We start from the raw sequence: 24,533 nt of genomic DNA, 5'->3' as shown, positions 1-24,533 counted from the left end.
CTCTCGAACTCTTTTTGTGACACTAATTTTCAAGTTTAACCAATTACTATCTTTGCTCAATATATGTGTGTATATCAGTAGGATAGTGTCACCAAAAACCGCCAACACGTGGTCCTTGTTAAGATTTTATCCTGAGACCTAGTTTCGCGACTTGTCATGTGTGTGTGTTTGTATTTACTTGTTTGCAGTTAAGTGTGGGTAGATTTTAGGGAGTTTTTATTGAGGAAGTGGATAAAAGCTAGTACATATTATATTATATTATATTATATTATATAAGCATAGGACATGAGCGGAGGATCATACAAGGAAAAAGATTATAAATTATCACGTGAGAACTGTCATTCTTATCTTAAACATTCTCTATTTGAATAATCATTTTTGGATATGATTAATATATATTTATTATATGATTTTTTAATTTAATAATAATAATAATAATAATAATAATAATAATAATAATAATAATAATAATAATAATAATTTAAAATTAAGGTTGTGATTATTATTATTATTATTATTATTATTATTATTATTATTATTATTATTATTATTATTATTATTATTATTATAATAATAATAATAATAATAATAATAATAATAATAATAATAATAATAATAATAATAATAATAATAATAATAATAATAATTATTATAATAATAATAATAATAATAATAATTGTATTTTGTAATTAAAAATTGCAGAAATAAAATCATTAATTAATTGAAATGAATCAAAGAAGAAAACAAAAGAAATAAATAAATAAATCTTGTGTAATACCTTAAAAAAAAGAAAAAAAAATTCTTAATGTACACATCTAAAAGTTAATTAATCACAGCAAGATAATATTACATTACATTACACTAGAAATCATTACATATAAAATAGATTAGACAAAGGTGTGTAATATAATTACACGTAATAGTTTGGTAGCATCCAATGAAACGTCAAAGCGTAGGAGGGTACGCGTGTTAACCGCGAGTGGGAGACCCTCAAGAAACCGATTGGTCATCTCGACCGCGGATATCGTGTCCATGGTAACCGTCATTCCACTAACACACTCACTCATATACATATTTATATATATTCGTATATTATAGTAATATCTTCTCCTAAATATAGCGCGGAAAAAACGTTTACATATTATTATAAATGTATAAAAATCGCTCGAAAAATAGTACAACAACCCGATAATAATTATTTAAATTAAAAATCTCCTTATTTATTTTTCGCAATTAATTATTCTTCAATCTAATATTAATTATCTACCAAACTCCAACTCTGACTCTTTTTTTTTAATTATTTGATTAATTAGTTATTGATAATTTTTATTATCAATTCATATTTATACTCACATACTTATAGTATATTACACACATGCAATAATATATAAAATATAAATATTAATTTTAATTTGTACTTTTTCTCAAAAAATATTTTCCCATAAATTTTATTTTATTTTTTTTTTTATTTACGAAATTCTCAAATTTAATGTTCTGGGTCTTTGAGCCAACATATATACACCAGAGATGAGACTATATATACATATATAAGAAGCAGTAGAAGCAACAAGTGTCACGATATTACGCCCCGCCTATTTGTACCATACCATTCGGGCCTTAAAACGCGTGGAGGAAACTGCCCCGAGGCAAAATCTAACCACCTCACTTGTGCGCTGATCGCGCTCTAGCATTAACTGTTTAAAAAGTGGGACCATTACTTCACTCTTAACCATTTAAGAAACCAACAAGCCAATTTTTACAATCAAAAAAATTTTTCTCCAAACAATTAATTAAAAATTAATTAATGTGTGACGTAAAATAAATAAAAGTGAGGAGTGACATGTGTGACAATTTAGTGAATAATTAAAACTGTAATAGACAACTTATAAAATTAAAGTGCAAGTAATCGAGCGTTAACTTCACTTAATAAAACATACCACAGAGGAGGAGATAACATTTGTATTTTATTTTTTATTGTAATTATAATTATAATTATTGTTGATGCCAGCGTAAATGATAGCAACGAACAAAGATACTTTAAAGTGTAACGCATTTTATTTTACAAGTATTTTAATTGTAATTGTAATTGTTTACACTAGCTGACCGTTTTCTCAGCTATTTTTTAGGGTTTTTTATTTTTTAAAATGAACGTAATTATGGGGGAAAATTCGGACTTAATTCCTCCAATTGCAAATAATAATAACAATAGTGTGAGTAATAATAATAATAATAATAATAATAATAATAATAATAATAATAATAGTAATGAGAATAAAAATGTAGCTAATGTTAAAAGTGCGAGTGAAAGTATCGCGGGGGGTGTGAAGGGTGCAGAAATAAGCAAAGCTGTCGCAAAAGTCCTGGATGGTTATGACTGGACACTAGTACCTGTTGCTACCAAGTAAGTAAACGAAGAGCTCGGAATTGCAAGCATGGGAACCGAGGTTTTTTAGAAATAGAAAAATAAACAATATTAGCGATGACAGAAAAAGTTTAGAACGTTAAATAGCGATGATGCTAAGTTAATTATGAAGGACTCGTTTTCCACGGCTGGGAAAAAGAGACACGGAAAAATGTCCTCGGTGTCAATTAACGGAAATTAGCTAATTAATACACGATCGGTTGGGAGTGTTTGTTTATAGATGGGGGCTTAGATTGTTTGACAAGGTGGAATTTTTCCTAGGTGTGGTTCTGGGTTTTTGAAGTATTTTTTTATACAACTCGGCTGCCCAATTTTGAAACACAGTAACTGCAAAATTTGTATGCCTGATTTTTTTTGGTATTGCTCCATTTCTTATAACTTTTAGACCTTAATTTCGAGTATTTTTTCTTAAAAATATTTATATTCCAGTATTTTTTATTCAAAAATCAAATTTTGTATTAATTAGGCGCGCAAACTTTTTTTTAGTAAGAAAAATTTTTAAAAATCTTAAAATTGTCAATTACTGTGTTTTGAAATTGGGCAGCCGAACTTTGCTGTGGTTAGGTTTGTTGGAAAATTTTGAATTTTGTGGAAGAGTTATGTAATTATTGAGAATTTAAATTGCAATTTAAGGTTCAAAATTTTGTGGGATTAATTGTTTAAAAATTGTGAAACTTTGAAATATTTGGGAATTTTTGGAGCGTATCAAAAATTGATTTTTAATAATAATGGTTTGATTTATTAATTAGTTTTCAGCTACATGGAAAAAATATATATAAAGTATCTAAATTAATGCAATTTTTCAAAGGAGTTAAAATATACAGTACAATAATGTATATCACATGGTTTTTTATATCAATTTTTAAAAGTCTCTTAAAACTTGGCAACGTTTTTGCGTTCTTTGTTATTATACTTAATTTAATATAAAGCTCAAATCTATATGTATCAATTGTCTTCTCAGCTGTTGTTCTTTTTTTATTTTTTACCGAATTCTTCTTTTTTCTTGTGTTGTATTGATACTCATGTTGTCTAACTATTTCTTTGAAACTATTGTTTTCTTTTAAACTATTGGTCCTAGGAAATTTTTTATAGACAAAAGTTGAATAGAATTTAATCTACAATAACTTTTTTTTTCGATAAAAATTTTGCGAGATGAATTTTTCAAAAGTTATGAAGATTTTAAATATTTTTAATGCTTGTAAAAAATTGAAAATAGGTTTATTTTTGGAACTATTGGTCCTAGGAAATTTTTTATAGGCAAAATTTGTAGAAAATTAAATTTACAACAACTTTTGTCTTAATAAAAATTTTGCAGGATGAATTGTTCAAAAGTTGCGTTTTAAAAACTCAAAAATTTCCAAATATTGAATTTTAATTGTCAATAAATTTTTATTTAAGAGTCTAGAATTTTTTTAATGATTTATTGTAGACAATTTAATTATTAATAATTAATATTAATTATTATTTATTAATATTATAATTAATTTATTAATATTTAATAAAATTAATAATTAATTATTAAAAAATAATTTGGCAAAAAAATTCGCGAAAAAACTTTAAATTTCTCAAAAAAAAAATGTAAAATATTCTGTGCCAGTTCACTTATCACTATCATTTTATATAAATATCCGAGGGGGTTATCGCTAACAATAAAAAACATATCAAACCTTCTCCGAGATCCGAAGCCCGATAACGAAAACGTGGGAATAATCGGTGGGAGTGTATTAAGTCCTCAACGATTACACATCGCAGCCGTCGACAATTAAGTTTGAAGTTTGAATGAGCTTAATCACCAAGCAAACACTGTGTTGTATTTTTCGTACGCCAAAGTTTACCTTGTCCATTTAATTTTACCCAGCCGCGTAAACCGAGTGGAGTAGAAGATAAGAGGTAACACGCAAAAATATGTCGCGACTATAGAGACTCTTGTTAGTAAACTCTCGCTAATCACCCGCAGCTCCTTGCCTTTTGCCGTTTACCTTCGGATTAACACCCCCGACGCGGATTAGCTACCGTCCAAAAATGAATTTTTACCAAAAATATATTTTCGCTCATAATAAAACATTTAATATTTGCGTGAATAAATTTTTTAAAAATACATTTTTTACATTTTTTGCAATTTCATCATTTTGTCATCAGTTATTCTGTCGCTACTTTCTTTTAATAAAAAAAAATGTAATATTGTGAGGGTGGATAGGATGTCACTCAAAAGCACATCATCCTTGACGTTACATCTATATACGTTAAACTTTTATGAAGTCATCTTCTGAGAAATAAATAAAAGGGCTTAGTACACTTGTGTCGTGTTATTTTAAGCTTAGAGCATCCACTCGAGTGGTTTAGTGGTTACCAGCCACTAAAAACTTTATACCACGTCTTTACATGCATGTATGTGTATGATTATCCTTCGCGAGAAATTATACAAGTCACCCTGATATGATGTCCATACAAAATATTTTTTTTTTCTATCAATATCGATACTTTTAATATAATTGATACTTTTAATATAAAAGTTTCTTTAATTTAAAACCAACAATTTGCACGGCCGAATTTTTTTCAAGCAATTTTTGGATTAATTAATTATTTTCTGTTTTGTCTAAAAAATTTGCGGAGTCTTATATTAATATTAATAATTAAAAAAAAATTTAATTTTTTTTATTGAGATTGAATTCGATAAAATTTAAGTAAAATTTAGTAAAAATTTATTTTTTATTTTCAGAGGAACAAGTGATAAAAGAGCGGCGCATGTAAAAAGGCCGATGAATGCCTTCATGGTATGGGCCCAGGCTGCGAGAAAAAAACTCGCTGATCAGTACCCACAGCTTCATAACGCCGAGTTGTCTAAAACTCTTGGTAAATTGTGGAGGTAAGTTATTTATTATTAATTATAATTAAAAAAAAATTTTTAATTAAAATTTTTCTTGGTAAATTATCAAAAAAAATAATTTTTTTTTCTGAAAAATTAAACAATAATAATTTTTTTTGACCAATCAATTTTTTTAGGCATGTTAAAATTATTTATTATTTTTTTATGAAAAAAAATTTAGATTTATTTAACCTTTTTCAACAGTAAAAACTATTTTTTACAATTTTTCATCACAGTGTTATATATTATATTAATCTGCATCTTAATAAATAAAAGCTCTGCTTCTAGCACCATTTGTTACTTAATTATTTCATGTTATTTTTAATATCACTCTTTACTATATTTTATATTTAAAATTTTAGATACAAAAAAAATAAATTTAATTGAATAGATGAAATATATATGAATATAAATTGCATAATAATTAAATTGTGCATAAAAGTGCATGCGCCATAGAGAAATGGGCGTGGATATACGCACTTAGAAACTAAACGGTCAATTTGCACTGACACGAAGAAACTGCAGATTAAAATGGTGGAATAGAACCAACACCACACACCACACATGATATACATATTCACACACATATCTATTTGCAGTCTGCCCAGTTCTTCAGAATCTCATCAAAAGCAGAAAAGCTCTAGATCCCCCGATAGCCTTCCCAGTATTTAAAATTCTTAAATCCGTCTTGCAATCGGCATTAATCATTAATCCCATGTGGATCCGGTTAATGTTTAATGTGAGTGAAGCTATGTGAGCTCTCCGTTTCAGTCGCCTGGTATAGTATCGAGCCCCAGACGGCCAATCAGATAAACAAATTCTCACAGGTTTGATTCTGCCGCGGACTCTTACTCTTCTTCGTCTTGGTCTTCGGAGCATGAGTAATTTTATTAGGGTAATTTCATTTTTCTCCCCCTCTTGTAAGTGGGTTTTACAATTACACTTAATTCCCATGATATTGAAATTATTAATACATAAAAATTATTATTAGAAAAATTCTTGAATAGAAAAAAATAATTTTTAAGAATTTTATGATTTTAAAACAAGAAGAAAAATTTTAGGTAAAGAAATTTTATAAATTTTATTTGAATTAAAAATTTTTCTTCTTGATTAAAAATTATGAATTTCTTCAGTAATTTTTTTGGTTCTAAAATTTTTCTCTTAAAATCGAGTTCATTTTTTTTTTAAATCACTAAAAATCATTTTGAAAAATTTTTTAGTTTAAAAAAAAAGCAGAAAAATTTTAACAAAAGAAATTTTATAAATTTTATTTAAATAAAAAATTTTTCTGCTTGATTCAAAATAATTAATTTTGAATAAATTTTGCCACAAATAATATTAATAGAGAATAACTTTCTTTTTCACAGACGACATTATATATTCGATGAAAAAGTATAATTTGTCCTCCCACAGCGTGGGAGTTTAATTAGAATAAAGAGAAGTAATGTAACGTAACAATTTGTTTGTTACCTCGACAATATAAAAATTTATATAAGTAGAGATGTCAATCCATAGAATGAAATGTTAAAAGCCTAAAATAGGGTTTAAGTCAGCGACCTTTTGGTGACTGGCGGAAACTAATCGTCGTCCTAATAATCCTCGACAAAAGAAACCATGAGAATTAAAATCCTCCGATTAATAATGATAACAATCATTGAAGTTTTCTTTATCATCGACAGATTAACAGAGTTAACGAGAATCCCCATCGCGTTAGAGAGAAACCCGCCGACAGAATATCCCGCTGGGTATTATTGTATCATTTAAGTTATTTTTTTTAATCTTATATTGTATCTGATCAAATTATATCCTCAAGCATATGTATCTGTATCTATAATAACAGTGTACATGAGGTCTTGTCTCGAGTCTCGAGTCTCGAGTATTTTGATATTGACAATCACAGTCAGTACATTAGTCATGTATCATGTAATATAACGATGAGAAAGTCGTGTTATACAAATGTTTGTATTTTTAAATTGAGCAAACGCTTTTGGAGGTTACGGTGAGGTGAAAGGTGAGAGTACTTTTGTTTCTCACGTTATTCGGAAGTCTTGTAGGTACCTATTCGGCTCGGTGTGTGCCATGGGGACTTATTTTAGAGGAACAGATAATTATTTAGCACCTGGGATGAGTTTGACCGGCACTTAGCGAGTTTGAATTTACGCGAAAGGTATTTTAGGCTCTCAATTATATATTATTGTCAATAAACTTTCTTAAATTTTTTTTTGTCGACTAAAAAATTGTCAGATTTTTTTAAAGTGCTCAAAAATCAAGAATTTTAGATTGATAATTGATATTTAGCTTCTGATAGTTTAATCCAAAAATTATTAATTAATTTATATATGTGTAAAGAATTTTACGAAACGCAGTAATGTTTTATTCTAAGTTTTTGTTTCAAAAAATATGAGATTTTTTTTTATTGTAGAAAATATCAACAAATTATTATTTTTATTATTATTATGTAAAGAAGTTTTTAAAAATAAAATATTAAAAAATATTGTGCAATTACATTAATTTATCTATAAACTGATTGGAAAAAATTTTTGCTACTTGTGTTTAAGCACACACACTTTGCTCGTTGCATTAACCTCACTCACATCTAAAAATTCCGTACTAAAAATTATTATTGTTGTTATTTTTATTAAGCTTGTTAATTTCTTTTTTTATTAAAAAATAATTTTTATTAAATAAAAAATAATGCAAAATAAAAAAAAAAAAATTGAAGTTATTTAATGAAATTTTTTATTATTATTAATTTTTCATTATAAAGCTTGTTAATTTACTTTTTTATTAAAAAATAATTTTTATTAAATATAAAATAATGCAAAATAAAAAAAAGTTGAAGTTATTTAATGAAATTTTTTATTATTAAGCTTGTTAATTTACTTTTTTATTAAAAAATAATTTTTATTAAATATAAAATAATGCAAAATAAAAAAAAAAATTGAAGTTATTTAATGAAATTTTTTTCTAACAGAAGAATTTGAAGTAGCAAGTAGCAAAAAAACTTGAGCATCTGGTCAATGGACTTGAGACATTTTTTTTTTCTTAAGCCCGATAGCAGCGGTCGGTTATTTTTCGGTTTTTGCTGCCAGATGATGCACTGCAGGATTATACTGTACTATTACTAACGTCTAGAGCGGGTGAGCCATCAGATGTCGGGAGGAATCATACTATATATGTATAATAATAGCCAAATAAAAAAAGAGTTTGGGGTTTCGAGTGAGGGTCGTTCACACGAGCCGTTCCGTATTATCTTGTTATTATTTCGTTTGAAATTTAAGTTTGGTAAATTAAAACTCGCATCACTACCTGTTTGTGGTTCCTGGATGTTTGTTTTTCACTGTCAGGCTTAGAAAATTCACCTGACGGCGACAACGAGCTTATTGTAAGATCTTACCTGAAGAAATCCAGCGCGGGTTCTATCTGTCTTATGGTTATCATTATTCTATTTTATGTTGTATTATATATGTGGGTTCTTATCGGAATTGCTGTATCGGGAAGTTTCCTGCCGGCAGCTGCAAGCACGCGCCAAGGATCACTGATACCGATACCAGTTTGTTTTTTCACGGCAAATAGTATCATAGTTTATCTTTTTATTTGAGTTTTATGCTTAGGAGGGTGGAATAGTTTAATGATAGTAAAAGTATGAGTTTTAAATATTACTAGTGATATTCAAAATTATTTGATACTATTTTTTTTATATAGAAAAAATAAGTTGAGCTTATATCGTTAAAAATATCATCAGTGGACAAAATACAACGTCATTTCTTAATTATTAACATTTTTTAAGATATAAGCTCATCCTGGAGTTACACTCATCGAGCCCTTTCATTTGAATACCAACACGATTTTTTTCATATATTTTATATATATGATATTTCTCATATTTGTAAAATATACAAAAAATTCGTGTGGGTATTTAAATGAAAGGTCTCGATAAGTGTAACTCCAGGATGAGCTTATATCGTTAAAAATATCATCAGTGGACAAAATACAACGTCATTTCTTAGTAATTGACATTTTTTGTTATAAGCTCATCCTGGGGTTACACTTATCGAGACCTTTCATTTGAATACCAACATGATTTTTTTCATATATTTTATATATATGATATTTCTCATATTTGTGATTTATATAAAAAATATACAAAAAATTCGTGTGGGTATTCAAATGAAAGGTCTCGATAAGTGTAACCTCAGAATGAGCTTACATCGTTAAAAATGTCATAAGTAGACAAAATACAACGTCATTTCTTTATAATTGACATTTTTTAAGATATAAACTCATCCTGGGGTTACACTTATCGAGACCTTTCATTTGAATACCAACACGATTTTTTTCATATATTTTATATATATGATATTTCTCATATTTGTAAAATATACAAAAAATTCGTGTGGGTATTTAAATGAAAGGTCTCGATAAGTGTAACTCCAGGATGAGCTTATATCGTTAAAAATATCATCAGTGGACAAAATACAACGTCATTTCTTAGTAATTGACATTTTTTGTTATAAGCTCATCCTGGGGTTACACTTATCGAGACCTTTCATTTGAATACCAACATGATTTTTTTCATATATTTTATATATATGATATTTCTCATATTTGTGATTTATATAAAAAATATACAAAAAATTCGTGTGGGTATTCAAATGAAAGGTCTCGATAAGTGTAACCTCAGAATGAGCTTACATCGTTAAAAATGTCACAAGTAGACAAAATACAACGTCATTTCTTTATAATTGACATTTTTTAAGATATAAACTCATCCTGGGGTTACACTTATCGAGACCTTTCATTTGAATACCAACACGATTTTTTTCATATATTTTATATATATATATGATATTTCTCATATATGTAAAATATATAAAATATATAAAAAATTCGTGTGGGTATTCAAATGAAGGGTCTCGATAAGTGTAACTTCAGGATGAGCTTATATCGTTAAAAATATTATCAGTAGACAAAATGACAATTTTTTTTCAGTTAAAGTAATTTTTTAAAATAAATTTTTTTAATTTAAAAAATAAATTTTCCACAAAAAAAAATTTTTATAAATTATTCAGTAGTCGAAAAAATTGACTGTTAAAATGAAAATTTTAAAATGAAAATTAAAATTATAAATATTATACAAAAAATAAACAATCTTTTCCTCTTTTCGACCGATAAGTAAAAAAAAACGAAAAGTGACAAGTGATACATTACACGACACAAGTAATATACCGTTCAAGTAGCCCTTAATGCTTCGGAACAAGTATCACCACCGTCAACACTAACCAGAAACCCTTGAGTTAAGTTGAGCTGCGTCGCTTATCCGGATAATGTTTTTTCCGCGAGCAAAATTTCAATCCACATTAATTTTACCCACTGACATGCAATCACTCATTTCTGCTTCAGACTTCTGTCGGAGAACGACAAAAAACCTTTCATCGAAGAAGCGGACCGGCTGAGAGTTATCCACAAGCGGGAACATCCTGACTACAAGTACCAGCCGAGGCGCAGGAAGCAAAACGGCCCTGGTCGGGAAAATTCACCCTCCCGCGGGTCCAACGCCGGCCAAAACCATCACAATCATAATAACAATCATCTAAATCATAATAATAATCATCTAAATCATAATCATCACCTAAGCCATCATCACAACCAAGGACAGCAGGGAGGAAACATGGGGTTCGTGACGAGCCCGCTGAAGCAAGAAGACCTGAGCCCGCGCGGCATCCAAGCTCCGAATTCCCCGCAAAGCAGAGTGAGTTCCTCGCCTCCCACGACGCCGAATCAAGGCCTGTCACCTCCTACACCACCGACGACGCCTCGAGGGCACCACTTTGTCAATCAGGTGTGTAATTAAACAGATGTTTAATCCAACGTTTTAATTTATATTACATATCTTGTTAATCGTAAATATATCGCGATCTCAATTACTTTTTATTGACCCGTCAATCATTTTTCACTTTGTATATGTTCAGGCTTTGGTTTTATTTTTAGAAATTTTTTGCTTGAGTTAGTTATAGATCATTTTATTTATTGACTGATTTTTTTACAAATAAAAAAATTTGAAAAGTACAAATTCATAATATACGATAATACGAATTAATAAAAAACTAGCAACCTATGTAACTGCTGTGACTGGTGAACTATAAATAAATAAAATTTTGCTTTATTAAATAATCTTTTTAGTTAAATTCCACTGTACTTTCTTGAATATTGACGTTTTTAAAGATATAAGCTCATCCCGATGTTACAAACACCAAGAGCTTTTATTTAAGTACCCACATGGCATTTTTTATATATTTTATATATATATGGTATTTGCGAAATATATAAATATATGAAAAATTTATGTGAGTACTATATCTTTAAAAATATCATTAGTTAACAAGACAGCAATGCCAGTTCTTATAATTATTGACATTGTTAGAGATTTAAGCTCATTCCGATGTTACACACATCAAGAGCTTTCATTTGAGTACCCACATGGCATTTTTTATATATTTTATGTATATAGTATTTGTGAAATATATAAATATATAAAATATATGAAAAATTGATGTGGGTACTCAAATAAAAGGTCTCGATGAGTGTAACATCGGGATGAGCTTATATCTTAAAAAATGTCAATAGTTCACAAGACACAGGGTCATTTCTTAATTATGTATCTAGAGATAAAAATTTTCATTCTATCAATAATATAGATTATTTTTTCTAACGCAAACTTTGCTTAAATAAATTTACTCTGTAAATTAAACTAAACTTTGTAACAAAAATTTGAATTTTTCCAGATTTATTATCGATAGTCTTACCTTAAGATAAAAATCCTTCAAAATTCCTCCCTCAAAATTCTTAACCCAAAATAAAAATGAATAAATTAAAAAATTACAGGCGCTGACACACCAGCAACACATCCATTACCAGCAAGAGCTTTCAGCCTCTTCAATGTCCGACTCTTCCCAACAGCAGAGTACCATGGACCTGAGTAGATTCATCGACGTAACCGAGGTTCCCCTGACCGAGGAGCCTCCCATAAGCAGCCTCAGCCCCCTAGTGAACCTAAATTTGCCCCTCAATCTCCAGGAATGCGAAGTTGAGAGCAGCGAGCTGGACCAGTATCTCCCCCAGCAAGTGCTCTCCGTTCATCAGTACCAAAATCCCCCTGCGAATCCGTCCCCTTGGCTGATAAATCGGTAAATTTAATAAATTTTAATTTTACAAATTTAAATTCCAAATTTTTATTAAAAAAAAAAAAAATAAATCTGCTTAGATACGAAGAAGACAACGACAGGCCCAACAAAAGATTCTGCTCGGAATCAATACCCGAAGTCTCTTGGGAAGATCGACAGGACATGATACGTTATCACGAGCTTCAGCCGCCTTTGCCCTCGGTACAATACATTTCCGCGCCTCACCACCCACATTCAAACAACCAGGTCACCCATTCTCATGTTAACAGTCCTTACATGCAGTACGCGAGCCATCGCTACGTACCTAGCATCGAAACTTGGCCCAATTACTTATAATCCACACTAACTTTAACATAATATAAATATTAAATATTAACTAATATAATATAATAAATAATAAATAATAGTTAAAAAAATAAATTACCTTTTGTTAATATTAATATTAATATTAATTTCTTATTTTTAAATTATTTGACCTAATTCTACGATTAATTACCTGCTATTAAGGAGTATGGGCGGGTACTAGAGTGGGGATGTGCACTGACTGTTGCGCAGTAACGTGAATTTAATATAATTTTTTAATTTTCTTGATAAAGTATCAATTTTTTAGGCTAAAATTATTTTTAATATATTTATTTCCATCTTAAAAAATTTTTTTTTAATTTATAGAAAATTTTTTGGGGGAAAAATTAAAAAATGTGTTAATTTTTATAAGTTAATCCAAAATTCTAAATTAAAAACAATTTTGTAAAAAAATTTAGTCTACTGAAAAAAAAAAAAAAAATAAATTTTATTTAATAAAAAAATAAATTTTATTTAAAAAAAAAATTCAAGAATTTTTTGTCTTGATTCAGGAAAATAAAATTCTTTAAAATAATTTTCTTAGTTCCAAAAATTAAACAAAAATTTTTTTTTCAAAGTTACCACCTTGCTCGTACATCCTTAATCACGATAGCCAAAAATTTAATTAATTTTTATAATAAATTTTAATAAATAAATAAAGCCTTTACTAGATAATTTCTTAAGCTCTGTATGTATTATATTATTATTATTAGTATATATAAATATTATTATTAGTATATATAAATGTGTATTAGTATGTAACACATGTGAGTACATAGATTCCATGACATGACATCATTCCATGACAGCCTAGCCGATGCTTTTTACTACTGTTATTATTATTATTATTATTAGTAATAATTTTTTTTTACGATTCAATTTTTGAATTTTTCTAATCAAATTCGCTGAATATTTTACTTTTAATTGTTATTATTCTCATTATTTTACTAATGATCTATGGATGATTCATGAAAAAAAAAATTGCGGACTAATTATTTTTGAAAATTATAAAAAATATTTTATGAGTGCAATTTTTAAAAATATTTTTTTGGATAAAAAAAAATTGTCTGTACTTGAATTTTGTGGTATTTTATAATTTATAATAGACATAATTATTTTAATAAATGTTAAATGTAATATAGATGACTAACAAAAAATAAAATTGATGTTGATACCAAAAAAAAAAAATGATAAATAATCTATTAATGTTGTTAATTTTGAAATTTATTAATTGACATAGGATTGCGAGAGTAAATATAGACTTATCAAAAGTCTGTCTGAGGAACGTGGGAATGTTACAGATTTTATGCCACTTATCCGCGTCTCAAGATTAAGGAGACACATATACGTATAAAAATATAAATATATGTCACATGTGCAAGTTACGCAATAGAGTTAACAAAAAATAACCCGAGACAATGACTTTAATATTAATATTAATAATAAATAATAATAAACAAATGTATAAAATAAAAATCGCGAGCGATACGCTGGAAAAAATGTTTTATCACTCTGGGAAGATTTTTATGCGTGGTGATTTTTTAATTGCCGATAAGCAAAGCTATTAAAGTGTCTTAGTTATCTCTAATTTAAATTCATTGAAGAGTAAGTATGCTGGTTTCTGAAAAGAGCGATGATGCTTGCAAATGTCCGTAAATATTTGACGCCGGAAGAGATAGACTCGATAAATGGATAAATTTTGACAGTTTGAGCGTTCATATTAAATAATAATAATAATATAAAAACCCGGTTTTGATATAGAAACATATTTAGATATAAATTCCCTTGAATTACAATTTCGCGTGCAGTCCCGAGCGTTATTTCGGAAGAATAAAGGATCATAAACTACAGCTGTCGTGATTCTCTTATCAAAAGTATAAAACTCTTTTTTTTTTATTTTTTTTTTTTTATCTTGAGCTTATACCGAAATTTTATGGCGGATTTTATTTATTATCTTTGGATTTGACGATCTTATGAACAGTTGATTCATTGTGCTGCAATTATTGAGTTACTTTAATTGGTCACTCGAAATTACTTTCACTTTTAATGTACTAAGATATATAATGGATAGCATCATCGATTATTTAGAAACATTATTTTATAATTTAATATTTAGGCTACTAATAACCTTTTTTTTTCTTCATTAAGATTTATAGAAAAAAATTTTTATTTTAAAATTTAATTATTGAAAAAAATTCAAGAAAATTTTATATTTATTTTTAAAATTTGAACATATAAAATTTATGATCAAATTAAAAATAAATTTTTTTCATTAATTATAATCAACTATTTATTTATTTATTTATTAAATGTTAATCTTAGAGCAAGTGCTCCCTAAGGACCATAATAATCATAGTAACTATAATTTTTTAATATTGATTAAAAAAAAAAATAATAATAATAAATTTTCAAGTTAAGGATTTATTATTATTATTATTATTATTATTATTATTATTTAAAATCTTAGAAATGAATAATAATAATCAAATTAAAAACATTTTTTTTCAAGGTTACAAACTTCAAAATTTTAATAATAATTTTTTTCGCTTAATAAAATAAATTTAAACAAATCAATAAAGCACAAATAAAAAAATTAAACAAAGCAATTGATTATAACATACCAATAGACGATTAAATAAATCACCCCTTAATAATGTTCGATACTTGTTTGTTTATTTACACATAAAAAGAGTAAATAGTGAAATATTATTAGAATATCAAGTATAAAGATTGTCTGTACGGGTTACCATGGTAATTATGTAGGGTATTGATAATCGGTACCTCTATAATATATATATATATATATATATATATATATATATATATATATATATATAATAAATAGATATCTAGCTAAGGACAGCGAGGGCATGAAGAAAGGGTATGCCAATTGATTCTTTGTAAAGATCATCGATCTCTCGCGATAAAAAAACGTTATCAGCCACCTTCTTATCATTTGCCCTATTTATATTTGGTTAATAATCAAAAGCAAATATATGTTATTCAAATACGGGGAGCTTTAGCAAAATTGACAGTTGTACTTTTTTTTAACAAGAGAAATTCTGTAAAAAATTGTTTTAAATATTTGGTAACTATTTATAATTAACAAAAAAAATTTTGAGTGAATTTGGTGACGTAAAATAAATATTTGAAAATTTTTTTAGAGGTTTTAAGCTTTAAAAAAGTGGAAAAACATCAATTTTTTTCAATTTTATAGACTAGAACGGAATTTGATTTTGTTAGAGATCAGTGTGAGCTGCAATTAAAAGTTTAAATCCTCATGCAGTGCATAACAGTCCCAGCGTGAAACTCAACTATTTTGTTATTTTATTTGGAGTTTGTTATTCCACTTGTTACGCTCGTAAAACCGAGTGGAAAAGAATAAAAATAATAATAATAAAATATTGTGAGGATAAAGAGAAAGAGGGAGTAAAAAATAGTTTAGTTGAACGATCTCAACGAGGCATAAGACTCTTAACTCCTGCAGTATATCATTTGTCGAGCGCTCGATTTCGAGGACGTGGCTTGAAATATGAGATCCAACTGACGGACGCGTGACCTAAGACTTTACTATTCACTTATACTTTATTATGTTAGGAGTCGGATGAAAGAAATAGCGAATTTAGTTTACGCTTTTTTTTTTTTTTTTTTTTTTTTAGTACATGTGTGATTTTGTATTAAAGTCTATAAAATTACACATGTTTCCTTTAAATTTCTTTTAAAGAAATTTTGGAAAAATTTGTCTTTTTTAGGAAGAAATTAAAGATTTAATTTAATATTTAAAAAAATTATTAATTGTTTATATTAAAAAATAAAATTTTAAATTTAATGCAAAAATTGAAAAAATTTGAAAGAATTTTTTAAGTTTTCTTAAAAAAAAAAAAAATTATTAATCGCTTATAATAATTTTTTTTTCAAATTTGAATAAACAAATTGTAAAAATTAGTACAAAAAAATTAAAGATCTAATTTTAAAAATAAAATCTAATATTAAGAATTTTCCAAGTTTTGTTAAAAAAAAAATAGTTAATTATTTATAATAAAATTAATAAAAAAAAAAAAAAACAAATACCTAACTTGAAAGTAAAAATAAAAATCTAAAAATAATTAATATTTTATATTTTAATTATTATTTAAATATTTTTATATTATAAAAATAATTTAAATAATTTTTTATATTATAAAAATTATATTTTTATATTTTAATTATTGTTTTAATATTTTATTAAATAAATAAAAGAGAAAACAAATACTTAACTTGAAAGTAAAAATAAAAATTTAAAAATAATAAAAACAAGTGATAATAATTAAGTAGAATTGTCTGGTTTTGATCACCCACTCGACAATAATGAACTGCACTAAATATTAGCAAGCAGGGTGGTCACGTCAATCATAAATAAATTGAGCTCTCCACATAAATAAAATAAAATAAAGATCTCAGTTGATGTCGGTGCGTTTATACATTAGTTCAGTAAAATAATTCGTCACCTGTTTAACCGCAGCTTACCCTGATAAAATAAAACTAGCCAGGACTCGGGCTCTCTACCTATACTACAGGTGTAAGTAAGTCCCACTGCGAGTTCCGTGCAAACAAAAACAATGTGTGCAGTAGTCAAATATTAACCCAGCGAGCCGACTATTTTTTAACGAAAAAATAAATCAACCAGCTTTAATTTATTGGCTTGTATTTTGACGTGTAAGCCAACCCACCAGGTCCTCGTAAAATTAATTTTTTATTTTATTTTCTCACTTTTGGCCCGTTGTAAGTAAACCGATTAGACAAAATAATCGAGGATCGTGTTACGACACCAGCCCTCGAGTTTATTGAGTCATCGTCAACAGACCCTCAATTTTAAAAAATCATTTTAAAAATATCTAATGCATATATATGTTAGTTTTATGGGGAAATAAGTGTCAGTATTACAGACTTTTACGACAGTACTGAAATTTTCCGGCTCGGCTTTAATTTAATGGGGGTTATTTTATTTTAAAAACTCTAAGCTCTCTATTCTGCGGATCCACTTGACGCATATCACCTTGTAGTAAATAAAAATGTTATTAAACTTTTAGGGAAAATAGTTTTTACGACTTTGTTTTATTTTATTGATCCATCAGTATCTCGAGAAGTTTGTTCTCACGAGTTTTAATTGTCGAAATAAGTTTAATAATGTGGAACTAACTTTAATACTGATACAATAAATTTCAATTTTATTTACGAGCTCTTGGTAAAGTGTATTTTTTTTTAAACATTACAAACACTTCAAAATTTCTAAACTTCTTTTTTATGATTTTTATTTTATTTTTTTCTTCTCCAAAATTGAAACATAAATTTGACTTATATGTAAAGGGCGATTCCGTACTCGCGGGTGCAACATTTAGACTCACTCAAGGCTTCTTACTAAGAAAATAAAAACTCTTTTTAAAGAAATGACTGGTCGCAGGATTACATTGTAATCTGTTTTACAAAAATTAATATAAAAAACATTTAATAAAATGTCTAAATAGACACAGGAGAGGTTCAAAGTGCTATCGCGGGTGCAACGAAATCGGCCCACCATTAAAGGTCATGAAGCTAGAATGAAAAAAGTCTGTTAATTATGAAATATTTATTAAATTATTTTTACGTTCTTTAAAAGAATACAAAACAAACTAATTATTAATTTAAATAAAATTATTAAAAGAAGTAAATATTATAAATTATTCACTTTTAAAAAAAAAAATTTTTTTTATTAAAAATATTTTGTCAAAAAATATTATTGCTTAGAAAAAAAAACAAAATATCATGTTTAATAATTATTTATATTATTAAGAGAATAAGCAAAATTTTATGGCCAGTAGATTTATATGATAAAATGGGTTTTTATGCTTAAATTTGGTATCGTTGGAAAAGTCTTGATCTGGAGCTGTGCCTTTTCAAGGTTTCATATCATTCTCATCAATAGACAATTGATGATAATAAGTATTTAGGTTGCAATCGAAAATGCTCTATCTCTAGATACATAATTGAGAAATGACCTTGTATCTTGTGAACTGTTGACATTTTTAAAGATATAAGCTCATCCCGATGTTACACTCATCGAGACCTTTCATTTGAGTACCCACATCAATATTTCATATATATATATATATATATATATATATATATATATATATATATATATATATATATATATATATATATTATTTATTTATTTATTTATTAATAATATATGCCAAGGCACAGGCCGAATGGCAAGGTATTTAATACAATGTAATTTGTGATGACTGTATTGTAAGATATAAATATAAATATAAATAAATAGTATAAAATATAGATAGTATAGTATAGTAACAATAATGCATAGATTATATATAAATTTTTAAGTTATAACATCATATAATGGTTTAGATTTAAGATTTGCAATTTGTTTAATATTAACTTAAGATTTAAGTAATACAATTACTAAACAATTGATAATTTTACAATTTTTACAATTTTTAGAAGTCAGTAGAGATTAGATAATCATACATTTTCTTTTTAAATATTTCTAAGGTGGTTGCAGCTACTATATCAGCTGGTAACTTTTGCCATAAACGTATTGCCGAAATTGAAAATGAATGCTCAAGATGTAAAGTAGAAAAACTAGGAATAAAGTAATTTACATTGTTGTTTTTACTCGCTAATCTTTCTGAACGCCTAGCATCGTCTTCTACAAATAATTCCCTTAAATAAATAGGTTTTCCAGTATGTAGCAACTTATAGAAATATGTGGCCAGAAAATATGTTCTTCTCGATTTAACCGATAACCATTTCAATTTGGATCGATAAGGAGTTATATGTTCATCTCGTTTAATATTAAAAATAATATATATGTATATATGAAAAATATATGAAAATGCATGTGGGTACTCAAATGAAAGCTCTTGATAAGTGTAACATCGGGATGAGCTGTATAAGATTCAAAAAAATTATTACTATTTTTTTTTTAACAATTTGGAAAATTGTTTTTCAACAAAAACGAAAAATTTTTTACAAATAGACGCCATTTTGTCAAAAATCAAAATTTTTCTTATTCCTTCGTCCAATACCTGCATTAATCTATCCTGTAAAAGAATTCACCATATTTTTTGATTTCAGATAATCCAAACCACCGAAATGGAGATCACCGCCAAGCACCTTTTTTTTAGAGGTCGTTCAGAACATCTTCTACAGGAGCGGTGTACATTTATATTTTTACATGATTGACGCGCTATTGTATTCTTGAAAGTAGGCTCTATTTAAATAACCATCACTTGTAATTGATAATTAAAAACTGTGTCTAGAAAAAATTCATAAAAAAATGTTGTTTTTTTAGCTTTGCAACTGCGTATAACCCCTTAATACATTAGCTACACAATATAATGAAGTAATGGTAATTTTCACCATAAACAAACACAAAATTGAATTTTTTCAAAAACCTTGCGAATAGGCCTTATTTTACTACGGTAGGGTAATAAGGCCTGCGGGTTAAACATACTGGAAATAGTTATACGAAAATAAATAAAATTGGTATTATAGATCAATCATCACTTAAATTTAGCAACAATACTTCTTAAGATGTTGATAAAAATTAGAACAATGATTTTAAATTATTAAGTATAAAATTATAAAAAATGTTTACCATTTACTCAAACCGTTTTTTAGGAATTTTCCCGCGCTACTTTAGCATATGACGGATGATGAAATATAGAAGACAGGGAACATTGTATCGGGACTCTATAAACTTGTAGCGACATTTCTATGCTAGTCGCTTCTACTAGAGAAGCCTTTAGCGCAAGTGGTTATTTTAAATAGCATTTCTATCACTTAGGCCTTATTACCCGCGGGTACCTTATATAATTGAGGTTATAATTGAGGATGGTTTTTACTTGTATCACTGTAGAGTGTTTTACAAGGGAGGGTGGGGAATTATTGTCTCTCCACTTTTTTCTCCGCAATATAATCTCTCAACCCCGTCATTATAACTCTCAACCACTTTTCGTCCCCACCCCCTGCATGTCGGGATTTTTCTTTCATGCCCGACACACATGTGCTGCGACTGTGGCCGACTTACGCGTTATAATCAGTACCTGCATTTGCATTACGGTTTTAAATAGTATGGAGGTACATCTATAATGACATTTTAACTCCATAACTATATGGCTGGCAATGAAACGCACATATTCTTAGATTATAATCATTGAAAAATATTGGTGCGCGCCGGAATCGAACCCTGGTCCCACTCTTTCGAAATGCAGGTACCGAGCCGATTAGGCTATTCCCAACCGCGGGTACCTTATATATTAAAAATATATAAAAATGAATGTGGGTACACAAATGAAAGCTCTTGATGAGTGTAACATTGGGATGAGCTTATATCATCAAAAACGTCAATAGTTAAAAAAGTACAGTGCAATTTAACAAAAGTCATTATTTAATAAAGCAAAATTTTATTTATTTATAGTTCACAAGTCACGGCAGTCACACAGTGACTGCAAGGTTGCTAGTACATTATAAAATAAAATAAAAAATTTTTTTCAATTTAAAATCTGTACTCAAATTTTTTACTCATATGTATGATAAAAAAAAATATTGTTTATTATTAAAAAAAAAATTAAATGTGAAATTCAATAGAAAAAAAAATTTTTCTACAAGGTTTATTTATTGAAATAATTGTTAAAAATAAAAAATAATTATCGTTTAGAAAAAAAAAGTGAAATATTTAATGACTATAAAATAAAATAAAGATAACGGATGTGCGCACCATCGCATTCGCGATTCGCTCAAGTTATCATCGTAAGGTCCAGCTCATCTTAATCATAATATTATCTCGGTCTTCTTATTTAATTCTTTCTCTGTGCATTACTCTCGACTACACTACATATACACTACTCGTACCCTAAGTACTACGCAGTCTTGGCAGTCTTTTTCTCTGGGTGTATGCTTATCGTTAAAAAATCACCGCGGAATGACCACATGTGCTCCTCGCAAAAACTCAACCACAAGATGATACTTGTAAATACATATATCTATATACATATCCACGCATGTTGATGTAAGTTAAGAACCAAACGTTAAAAAGCTTTATCTCGCTCCTCTACAACCAACTGCGGGTGGTCAAGTTTAATTGCATTAATGCGTACAGTAACAATTAAATAATTAAATTTTTTACATTTTATTTTTTGTACCTAATATTTAATATTTAATAAAAATATATCGAGATTTAAAGAAACTATAGCAGTGTAATAGGAAAATAAATAAATTTAATATTATAATAATAATACCCGATAGTCTTGAGTTTCCTTCCGCTGGGTCAAAGTTTAACTAAAACTTTTGTACTAATCTTATCTTGACTGTACTTTGTTATTGTTTATATCTTTTATTTTTAGTAGTCGCCCTTGATTATTTACGCACATGCAATTTGTTAATGGTTATTAATGATTGATGATGATAAACACTATCAAGAATTTATTAATAAAAGATTTTAGTAACCTTTGACTTATTTTGTTTTTTATTGTTAAGCTATTGTTGGTAATAAATTAATTATTTTCATTTTTCGTTTGTGATAATATTGTTACATCATTTACTAATTCATTCATAATTTGTAGTTGTAAAATCTCGATAATAGGTATTTATTTATGATTAAGTTACACATATGGTAATAAATTTACACGGAAAAAAGTAAACTGTAATATTCACTAGGATTTCGGTTAATTTTTATAGTTTCAAACAGTAAAGCGGATATCGGGGTGGCCAAAATATAAATATTACAGAACTTAATGTAGAAAGTATAAAAGCCACAATTTATAATTTAATATCCAAAATAAGTGATTAGTAGCTGTCACTATAGTAAATAACGACTCTTTCATCTTTAAAAATTATAGTTTCAAACAGTAAAAATTGCCATTTCAATATATAGTCGATATTATGAGGAGAAGGGGAACTCAGATGAAAGAGAAAGGGGTCTCACTCTGGGAGAATTTAACGTTTGAAACAGTAAAAATTATACTTTTAAAATATACATTTTATCAGTCCGAACAAGTCAATAATTACAGTTTGATTTTTAGCGTTGCGTTTAAAATTTACCGTTTTACATTGTAAATATTGACGTTGCTTGTATTAGAAATTTACTAACTTTAATTTATACTTTTTACATATCATAAGATCATTTTTTAGGTACGAAATGATAAATATCAAAGTATGAATTCTTAATTATTATACTTTAACATTTTAGACATTCACATAGCGAATATTACTGTTTGAAATAGTATTTTCTTCCATGTAAAGAGTAAATTGTAACGTTTAAATGGTAAATATTATAAAGTGAATAGTAAAATCACGATTTTACTGTTTGAAATGGTAATTTTTAGCAGTTGATCATTACTTATTATAAATCAACTGTTATTTATTACAGTTTACTTTTTTCCGTGTATTAATACCAAAAAAATATTTCTAAAAAATTTAACTTGTATTTTTTATAATTAATATAAATAAATTTATTTAGTCTTGTTTAAAAAAGAAAATTAGTCATTTTTCTCACACATATCGCCTGAACATAAATGCATTTCTTATTAAAAAAAAAAAATTAGAAAAAGAGGATTAAGTTAAAATAATACAAAGATTAAGGATAACTCGAATCTGGTAGATCTTGAAGCTGTCATCTGTGACATGAGGATCTTTTGAGCCTTCTAAAACCTTCATCGGCTGTACAATAAATACATATAAAATGTATGCCTGTCTACTGTCTAGAGTTACTTTTTTCCCAAATAAAACTTAACTCGGTGTAAGTATACTTATAATCTGCGGTCTAACTCCTAAAAAAATTAAACTCTAACCCCAACCAGTTTCTTCTCAAATAAAACATTCGGTGCGTTTGACATTTGATAGTTATGAGTTACGAGGGATTTTATATCGTAGATTATTTATAAATTCCGAGGTACGATTCATCGACTTTTAAATAAATAAATATCAATAATTGGAATTTGAATATCACTGATCATTAATTGTAATTAAATTATTATTTTTTAAGATTTTAGAGAATAATAACAATCTTGAGTTAAAAATTAATTATTATTATTCATATGATAAAATCGGGTTTTTTTTAGTAAAATTAAGTGCCATTGCAAAGGTCTTAACTTGAATTTGTGCCTTTTAGAGGTTTTATATCATTCTCACGATAGTCAATTTATTATGATAGATATTTAAGCTGCATTTGAAAATGCTCTATCTCTATAGATACATAATTAAGAAACGACCTTGTATCTTGTGAACTATTGACATTTTTAAAGATATAAGCTCATCCCGATGTTACACTCATCGAGACCTTTCATTTGAGTGCCCACATCAATTTTTCATATATTTTATATATTTATATATATGAATACATGAAAAATATATAAAAATGCATGTGGGTACTCAAATGAAAGCTCTTGATGAGTGTAACATCAGGATGAGCTTATATCCTTAAGAATGTCAATAATTAAGAACTGGCATTGCTATTTTGTCAACTAATGATATTTTTAAAGATATAAGCTCACCCCGACATTACACTCATCAAGACCTTTCATTTGAGTACCCACATCAATTTTTCATATATTTTATATATTTATATATATGAATATATGAAAAATATATAAAAATGCATGTGGGTACTCAAATGAAAGCTCTTGATGAGTGTAACATCAGGATGAGCTTATATCCTTAAGAATGTCAATAATTAAGA

General features: G+C 27.4%; 2 protein-coding genes across 2 annotated transcripts in view; one reads left to right on the top strand and one right to left on the bottom strand.

Annotated features, from left to right (window-relative positions):
- LOC123268382 (sex-determining region Y protein-like) overlaps positions 1 to 24,533 on the bottom strand; it is a 39,996-nt gene that overhangs the window by 13,633 nt on the left and 1,830 nt on the right. The gene's annotated exons all lie outside the window — the stretch shown is intronic.
- Positions 1,625 to 12,847, top strand: LOC123268381 (transcription factor Sox-10-like). The gene is made up of 5 exons (XM_044733392.1): positions 1,625 to 2,401; positions 5,142 to 5,288; positions 10,692 to 11,130; positions 12,174 to 12,475; positions 12,553 to 12,847. The coding sequence occupies exons 1-5, from the start codon at positions 2,145 to 2,147 to the stop codon at positions 12,806 to 12,808; spliced, it is 1,401 nt and encodes a 466-aa protein (XP_044589327.1). The 5' UTR covers positions 1,625 to 2,144; the 3' UTR covers positions 12,809 to 12,847.

The sequence above is a fragment of the Cotesia glomerata genome, linkage group LG7 (assembly GCF_020080835.1).
Source record: "Cotesia glomerata isolate CgM1 linkage group LG7, MPM_Cglom_v2.3, whole genome shotgun sequence".
NCBI lineage: Eukaryota > Metazoa > Arthropoda > Insecta > Hymenoptera > Braconidae > Cotesia > Cotesia glomerata.
This window is presented reverse-complemented; position numbering and strand designations above follow the sequence as displayed.